Source organism: Acanthopagrus latus, chromosome 18, assembly GCF_904848185.1.
Source record: "Acanthopagrus latus isolate v.2019 chromosome 18, fAcaLat1.1, whole genome shotgun sequence".
NCBI lineage: Eukaryota > Metazoa > Chordata > Actinopteri > Spariformes > Sparidae > Acanthopagrus > Acanthopagrus latus.
Window position 1 is genome coordinate 12,420,172 of NC_051056.1, and position 9,424 is coordinate 12,429,595.

At 42.1% G+C, this 9,424-nt stretch overlaps 1 protein-coding gene across 1 annotated transcript; it reads right to left on the reverse strand.

Annotated features, from left to right (window-relative positions):
- Positions 1-8,756, reverse strand: syvn1 (synovial apoptosis inhibitor 1, synoviolin). The gene is made up of 16 exons (XM_037077456.1): positions 8,556-8,756; positions 7,076-7,227; positions 6,871-6,963; positions 6,568-6,720; positions 6,311-6,359; positions 5,755-5,858; positions 5,181-5,307; positions 4,970-5,069; positions 4,292-4,357; positions 3,791-3,907; positions 3,442-3,599; positions 3,140-3,292; positions 2,800-2,964; positions 2,015-2,198; positions 1,115-1,230; positions 1-1,031 (listed from the first exon to the last, which is right to left on the reverse strand). Exons 2-16 carry the CDS (start codon positions 7,205-7,207, stop codon positions 820-822), a joined length of 1,929 nt encoding a protein of 642 aa, XP_036933351.1. The 5' UTR covers positions 7,208-7,227; positions 8,556-8,756; the 3' UTR covers positions 1-819.
- Positions 8,757-9,424: the final 668 nt, after the last annotated feature.

Sequence of the window (9,424 nt, forward strand, 5' to 3'; positions counted from 1 at the left end):
AGAGATTCAGGTTTTCCTTTAATCATCTTGTAACCACTCAAATTCATGACGGGATCCTTTGGGGGGTCTCGACCACTGGACCCATCTCTATGGCTTCAGTTTGGGAACATACAGACCAACAGAGGAGTTGTGCTGCTGCCGTTTCAGCTGAACAGTTTATTCTGCATTATGTACAGATCATCCTATTAAAACTCTTTATACAGTATGTACACATTCAAATAAATCAGTAAGTTACAATGTCCGCAGTGGCAACAGAAGAGTGATCAATGTTAAAGAAAGCCAAAGCCGGAGGAGTTGATCATTTTCCCTAGATTTGAACTCACCGGACCTGACACTGATCCAGGTGCTGTGTAACATGTTGACGTGGTGCATGAGACCACGTGTATACTGAAGAAAGCTGAATTAAACAAAAATCAAAGTGCAGGCAAAGACCTCACTGACAGTAAAACTACCAGACACAAATCCAAACACAGTCTCTCTCACACTGACCAAAATCAGCATTCCTCTTCCATCTGATTAAACTTACTAACACCTGCAGTGCCCTTATTGCAGTAGTCATTCTGGGGGAGGGAAAGGGTGGTGAAAACAAACAAAAATAGGAGTCGTGCTATTGCTTTCTGACACAGAAAGTATCCAGATAAGCAGTAAAGATTGTTGCGTCTCCTGGTAGCCTGAGTCCAACTCGACACAGTTAGAAACCTGAGCCTGTGGAAAGGCAAGAGCCACGAGGAAGAGAGGCAATGAGGAACCAAAGCAACGATCGATCAGCTCAGAGTTCCAGTTGGTCCAGAGCAACATATCTGAATCAGAGCGCGTGGGTCAGTTGTCTGGAGGGGGTGAAGATGATGATGACGTTGTTGCCGTCTCTAGCTTACGAAGGCGCCGGCGTCTCAGCTCAGCAGCATTGGGCTCTCCATCCTCCTCTCCCACCACCGCTCCTTCATCCATCATTTCTTGTCTCTCCGTGTCCGAGGCAGCTGAAGTGGAGTCAGCTGGCTGAGAGGAGACTGTGGCTCCGTCCACCTGCTCAGCTGCAAACAGAAATAAACTCTGAATTAAAGTTCAGTTTGATTTAATCATCTTCGTAGATGATGTGAACTGTCGGTTTACTCACAGCTTGGAGAGTCATTCTCCTGGCTGGGACTGCCCGTGCTACTGCCAGCTGCAGGAGATGAGGCGGAGTTGTTCGTCCCGCTGGCATCTGCAGTTCTGCCCTCAGGCCGAGGAGGACTGTGGGGAACACAATAGCTAGAGGTCAACTCCAAGATTTCCTGTGTAAAACTACTTCAGCTAGTAAAACCTTGGCAACTTGACTGTCATACTTTATTGTCAACTTAGAAAAATCATAAATCAAAATATTCATGGATATCAATCTTACAGGTGCTATCATAAGAATTAGTCACCTTGAATTCATACTCTAAACAAGTAGGGGCAGTTTATCACCAGAGTAACTGCTATCTGTTGCTAACTGTAGCTGCTGTTAGCTTGTTAGCTCAGTTAGCTGTGCAGCTAGCCAGACTACCAGGGGAATATTGGTGTACACCACTAGCACTGGAGCTTTGAACCACTGGGAAAAAGAGCTTTTCAGACCCACTGCTAGCTGGCTAGCATGCTAACTTCATTAGCTATCGCTTCCACACAAACAGTGACATCTTTGATACTTTGTCAAAAATGTTATTTCTTTTACTTAAGTTGTTAATTTAAGTTACATTTTTAATGTTTTGAACTAAAATTCTAAACAAACTGCACCTTTAATAATTCAAGCTCAATTTGTCAAAAGAGAATATGTGACTTTTTTTTGCTGTTTTGGCTTTATTGACAGAACAGCTGTCAGGAAGCCGGTTGAGAGAGAGAGGGGGGGGGAGTGATACGCAGCAAAGGGTCCCAGGCCGGGACTCGAATCCAGGGCTGCTGCAGTGAGGACAAAGCCTCTGTGCATGGGCCGCCTGCTCTACCCAGTGAGCTGAATGGCGCCCCGAGAATATGTGACTTTAAATAGATCAAGCTCAGTTACCTGAGTGTGGCCACAGTGCTGAGGTAGTGGTGGATGTTGAGCATGGCAGCGTCCAGCAGGGTGTGAATGTTCTGCAGACACTGGAGCCGGGCCTCAAGGCCTCGTCGGCCCTCTGCCTCCAGCTCCCTCAGCTCCTCCTCCGATAGCCGGGACAGAGACGGAGGAGGGGGAGGCATTGATGACACTAGAAGAGAAGAGAGGAGACACATTAACTCAAACAGAGCCAGGAGAAACTAACTTAACTTATACTATCGCTAACATGAGCTTGAAGAATTGCTTGCCAAGTCAGATAAATACATCTTGAGGCGTCCACGCTCTCATATACCGGAAACAGTAATGTGACTGTTTCCACTGAGGTTCAGCATTACAAATCATATCAGATGATCTAACCTCAAGCGTTAAAGTTCATTCATGCTTGTCTGATTGATACTCTTGACAACTGTGAACAGAAATTATGTGCTTTGACAAAAAGTGTTGTGGTGGGAAATACCAGGGACATGGACACAGTATGGACGGATAATTTGTTGCAGTGGTAACGCTCAACAATTTCTTAAACAAGTGCTGGTGGGAGTATTATCCCCAGCATGACTCAGACACACACATCTAAAATGACACATCTATAATTTCTATCTGTCTAAAGACAGACAAGCAGCCATCTTGCCAGAAGCAGCGTGGTAGAAGAGGGTAATTAGCCTTCTGTCTTTTTACTTATTTTCTGCAACAGTAGTCATGACTTGAATGTATTCACTTTGTTCTCTGTGACAGTACAGAGTGTTTGTGCTTACTGAAGGGAGGAGGTGGTGGCATGGGCAGCCAAGGAGCAGTGGGGAAGGGAGGAGGGGGGAAGGAGAAGGGGAAGCCTGGGAGAGCTGATCCTGGAGCAGCAGCAGCCGCGGCAGCAGCAGCAGCAGCAGCAGTGTCTGCAGATGATGATGTGGGCTGGCTGGAACCTGATGAAACAAACAACATTTTGAGTAGATTTAAAGCTATCCCAGAGTAAAAAAAAACAGATAAAAAAAACAATCCAGGTGCCCTGAAACTATATGTAACATCTTATTACACATTTTGGATTGCTTTACTATTTTGGGGGGTAATTTGCTGCAGGCGAGCACGAGTTATCCTTACCAGCTGCTTGTGTAGCCTCTGTGCTGCCCTGTGGAACATCAGTGGCACCAGGAGCTGCAGCTGCTGCAGCAGCAGGAGGAGGGGGCACTGCAGGGAAGGGACCCCAGAAGGGGAAGATGCCTGGAGGAAATCCAGGTAACATGCCTGGAGCCACTGCAGAGGAAATAGAGTGCATAGTTCCTTACAACCCCATCCAAATATGTGCTTATAAAATATGTACATTTTATAAAGTACCATATAATGACAATTAAGGTATCTGGACAAGTTTCTCTAAACAAAAAAGGCAGGGGTTGTATTGTCACCGTTGGCAGGTGGGGCTGCAGGTGCGTTGGCAGGGGCTGCTGGAGCAGGGGGCGGGGCCTGGGCTGGGGCTGGAGTCTGATTGTTGTTTGATGCCCGGAGAACGTCCATGCGACAGGTAGGACAGGTCTGCTGCCTCTGGAACCAGGAGCGCAGGCAGCTGTGGGGAGGAGAAGAGGGTGACAACATTATTTGTAGCACTAGAAGGACACACACATAGAAACCTATTAAGATAATGTTGAGTGAGTGTTACTTCAGGTAGTGTAGATGCTGACCACATCTGACATCTCACTTTTCTTTTCTTTGTTTACAGTTAAGAATCTTTTCTGCTGAGTCACACTGTTTACCTACCTTGAGTGGAAAATGTGATTACAAGGCAGTTTCTTGGCTCCGGTGACCATTTCCTCTCGACAGATGATGCAGACGTTGTCAGAGGACTGCAGGTCTTCAGGAGTGGCATCAGGATATCTGAAGACAGGCCGAAATTGAGGGAAGAAATTAGCACTAGCTTCAGAACTTACTAGCTGAAGTTTTATTCAGGCTTGTACGGTGGGTCTACATGCATTGTCTGCTTGCAAGTATCCGCAGCTAAAAACTGAATACTGTCCTACAACAACAACAAAACTTTAGCATTGAAGAGAAAATGGACAAACTGCGTATGGGCCACAGACCATTTCATTAAAAGAGAATGATAGCCCCACTTCAACAAGTTTCATCTAACAGAATGAAATGGAAATGAGTAAGAAAGACAATCTAGAAAATATATAAATCATATACTAATACAATACAGCATTACTGTGAGGTACTCATAAAATACAATACATTACGGTGCAATTAAGAAACATTACTCACAGTGTATTCATGTTGCGGATGGCTCTCCGAGACATGATAGCGTCTGTTACAGCTTTCTTGAATTGCCTGAAAGACAAAGCAAACCAAACTCAAAACATTCTTTAAATGGAGTGTTTGTTTCATAATTGAAATCTATTTCTCAATATGTTAATGAACTTTATTTCCATGACAATGATGTGACAGCACCAACGTCATTATAAAACCAAATGTGACTACATCAACATGCAATAATGTTGAGAAAAACTGAGATTACACTGTGGTAACAAAGAAAAACCCCCCACAAAATCTGTCTTTATTTATGTAAATCATGACAACAGTGCTTGGGTGGAAGGTGATACTTGGGCCCATTTTTTTGTTACCATGAACACAGACACATTAAGGCTCATCACAAAGAAGGCTATATGACTAATAAGGCAGCAAGTTCCACTAAAATGTCGAGTAGTATTGGTTTTAGCTGAACTAATAAGACTGTAATAAATAGTGGTGGTTGGTTTTCTCTGACTGAGACAACACTGCCTTAATAGCTGTGAAATTCCCTAAATAAGCATTCAAAATAACCAATTACCAAACTCTTATTCTATTAATACTAATAATATTTAAACTTGTGGGAGAACTCTGACACACACAGACACACACACGCAGACACACAGACACACACACACACACACGGTTGCTCACCTCATAGCCAGATACATGGGGCGAATGGCGAACAGGGGGAAGGTGTGGACCTTTATCATGATGGTCATGAAGGCGATGTACAGGAGCACTTTGATGAAACCTGGAAGAAAATGAGTACTTGAGTATTGATGGCATGTCACTTTGAAGGACACAGACTTCATCTAGAGGAAAAAAAATACTCCAGCATGACATTTTGAGCTGAATACAGCACCTGTGAAGAGCTCGGTGTAGAGCATATAGACAGCCTTGTTGTCCCAGGGATTCTCACTCTGCAGGTCAATGGTATGCAGAAGGTATTTAATGAAGGTGGTCAGTACCATGGTCAGCAGGATGGCATACTGAGGGGCACAGAGAGGAGAGACAGACATTTACAAGTCATCGTCATCTCCATTACATGATCTCAATAAACTTGCAAAGCGACACTTAACCACAGATACTGTGTGTGGAATTCTTTCTGTGACATTCATCTGTGGCAAACCTGAGCCAGACAAAAAGTTTAAAACATAAAAAGGCTATGTGGAATGATTAATATAATGCTGTGAGGGGGCCGGTGTCATGTGAAACAGACAGAATGACGCCAGATGTCCTCAACTCTAGGAAACATTTCTCAGTCATTCTCGCAGTTGTCTTGCTAAGTTGATTTATAATGAAGTAGCACACTTAAATGGCACATGTCGAAGAGTCTTGACAACATTTCTAAACTTTTAATATACCAAGACAGCTAAAATGAATATCGGTACAAAAAAAAGGAAAAAGAGCTAGAGCTAAAATTCAGTGTGACAAACCTCAAATCCAAAAACAAGCTGGACTGAGGCTCCTCGGGTAATGATGCTGTGACAGGCATGGTTGACAAACAGGAAGTCCAGGACACCCAGAAGTCCCATGAGAGCTGCAGGATATACAGAACAACACCTCTGTGAGGGGGCTGCAGTAGCTACATGAAGAAGCCTCAGACTAAACAAACTAGTACAGTACATTCACTATCTAAAGATGCTCGATGACTCTCCAGTGTAAATACCAATGTAATCTCACTATTCACGTCTGACAAAATGACTGAAGGAGAAGATTCTGTTGCGGCATTTAGAATAGTGTATCATGATCTGTTAACGTGAACCATTCTGGTGTTCTGTCGCAGGGCTTAATTAAAATTTGGAGCACCTGGCCTCAGCAGTAATTTGCATGCAGTTTCATTCAGGCTCGTTTCATAACTTGACGCCAGTAGAACAGAAGTAGATAAAGAGAGAAGTCAAATATAAAAAAATAATATAAAAATTTCAAAAAGTCAACACAGACAAGCAACTGGAATGATTTCTGACCTGACTGATGATAACATGTACTTACATAATACTCTCATGTGAAAAAGCCATGATATGTTTGGACTCCGCTCCATCTGACAGAAAAAGAATTTTTCAAAAACATTTATATGTTTATATGTTACCTAAAACATTCAGTCATATATGTCTATAAAACCACTGAATTGTCAATTAAAATATTGAAAAAACTATATATATATTTCTAACACCATAACAGGAGCACAGAGAACTGTAACAAGTCTCAGGTTGCTTGGTATTCGGCTAATGACACTGACAAACACTCACAAAGTCCACCCGGTCCTCAGCCAGCCAGTGGAAGCACTTAAGGAAAAGCAGGAGGGTGAAGAGGGCTACGAAGCGGGGGGAGAAGTCATCCCTGAACACAGTGAATGCCAGGCACGTCTCGGTCACTGCATACCAGGAGCGCTCAATGAGATGCTGGTGGGAGAGGAAAGACAAGTATATGCACATAAACCAAGAGACTGGTCAGATGAATTTGTCATTTACAGCTGAGACAATGTATTCAAATATAAATGTGTGTTGTGATGATGAGTCAAGGGAGTCATAAATATTTAAAAAGAACTCTACCTCCATTTCTGCAGCCCTTAGCTGTCCAAAAAAGACCTTCCTCATGAACTTTCCCAGCAAGAACACCAACACAAAGGCCTGAATGTACAACACCTAAGAAAAGAATCAAAACGGAAACCAAAAGCTGATTTCTCATATTGTCACTGATATGGCTTTTGAAGAAATATCAGCGCAAGACTGGACTTCACTTTAGCACCGTCCTTACCGCCATGCTGGGGCTGCTCTTGGTGAGGTAGACCACAGTCGGGTAGAACTGATGTTTGAGGAGATAAGCATGTGCCACCACAGCCCCAGTCAGTGCTAGACTGGTGGCAGTCACCAAGGCTGCTCGTACCATTTTGGCTTCAGCTACAGATACTGTGGAGGGGAAACGGGTGAAGGGAGAAAAGAAGAAGGTTGTTGACCACGAAAGCTGACTGATGTAGCGGAGCGACATGCAAATAAAGGGCAACACTTTGCTGGAAAGGAAAACTTTTCTCATCAGTTATCTCTGCACTATGTTATTTTTACTCAGACATGCACCGCAGAAAAGCTTCAGAATTGTAATCATCTACAGACATATAAGATAACATGTGGTCCGCCCGTCAGTCATCCATAATGAGATATCTGCTCTGCAAATATGCGGTCATTGATAAACAAGGTTTTTAGCTTTAAGATAGAATAATCAAAAAGATATAATTGTGATATCTGGGAGAGGGTTATGGAACATTGTAATTTTTAAAGAGGACTGTCTGTTTGCGGTCATCATGCTTACACTATAAATGAAACGGACACTGGAAGTCTTAAAAACCTAAATGATACACTGCACTGGAAGCAACGGAGGTGTTATATTTGTTCCTGATTGAAACAGCATGTTTGTGGCTATCACCGTCCTAACTATTACCCTGTCTTTCAAAAAACGGTGTAAGAATTTTCTCCAAGGTTTAACATTAATCTCACTTCCTTAACAGAAAGCATTTACTAGTCTGAGTAATTTGAGGCAATAGTAAAAATATGCTGAACTGCTAGGTGAACCAAAGTGTTTATTCTGACACTGGATCCCAAGTCTCAGTCCTTACAACAAATTAAACTTCAAACCGTACATTTCAATTAAAATTCAAGAATAGGACTTCAATAGAAAATATTGCTTTGTACAATATTCTGCTACCTCCTTTAACACTATTTGTGCATGTAAGGCTTCATCTGATACAGCATTAAATTACGTCGAGTCACAGCAGGAATATTGGGAGAATATGAACCTATTCCTCGCTTCTATTTTCACCTGCATGAACGCTAATGTATACTCTTTGTTAGCACTGACTACACTCCCACTTTTCAGCTACTCCATCCTAATTAGTATTTCTTACATTGGTAGCTACACCTTAAGCTAGTTTATTAGCGTGTATCTTAATACAGAGGAGCCAGCTCTTTTAGCTAACATCAAAGCTAATATAGTTTAAAAAAAAAATTAAGTCACAGAGGTACGGCTAACTGCTTCGCAAAACCGAGAAAAACTTAGGTAGCAAGCTAAGTGCACCCTTCTCAAAAGCTGAATATATTTTCCTTTGTATCGGTAACGTTATTTGTCTCCAGGGGCTTCCTAACTGTCAAAGCCAGGTCTTTTAATTAGGTTAGTTAGCAAGTGTTAGCTAACGTTAGCTAGCTAGCTGGTAACGTTACAGCTGTCAGTACTCGGCGGGACTCACCGACTCGATTCCTGCGGAAGACTTGCTCCTTGGTTAATTAGACGGGTGTCTCCTTGCCTGCTAAATCCTCTATATTCTTATCAGCTACTCCATTTCGATGGTTTCACAGTAGCCTCTCTATGATATTAGTAGAGTCGCCCCTGTTCGTCTGGCTACGTGTTTATCTTTGGCTTGCTCCTTGGGAGCCACCTCACATCCGGCTACTGTGGTAATTGAACGCAAGAGCTATTTCAAACATCACTGAACTTTACCTGTTTTCTGTCTGTTACTCATGGTAAAAGCATTTAGAAAGCCATTTTGTCTTAAATATTTAAGAACGATATGACATTTATGTTTGCTAGCTACTGAAACGAGTTGTATTACAAAATATAATGTTATTTATTTGGTATTTGTAAATGTTAGGTGACCCACCCTTTAGGAGATTTACGGTACATACCAACGTGGACCAATAGCAAGTTGTCTTGGTGATTTTAATACCGTAAACTGTGTTTCTGCATCTGATGATGCTGCTCTGATGAAATGAATAAATAATCTCATATCTGGTGGATTATATTTGAATTAGGATTACAAAAAATAAAATAAATAAATAACATTCAAAATACTTGAAAACAGTGATTGTTTCAAACATCAAGACAGCAGCAAACAACATGCAACCACTTTTCAGTAAAATTTTAAAAGGCACAGGCTGGTTATCAACTGGTTGTCAACCCAAAGCTGATAGTAAGATAAATGACAATATCAAAATTACAACTACATCAGTTAGGCTCTATTTTAGTACAAATCTAGCACGAGAACACACCAATTAAAAGAAAAACCTGAATAAGTGTTGCTGTTGTGCTATGGGGGAACATTTTGCAGACATGGTTTGT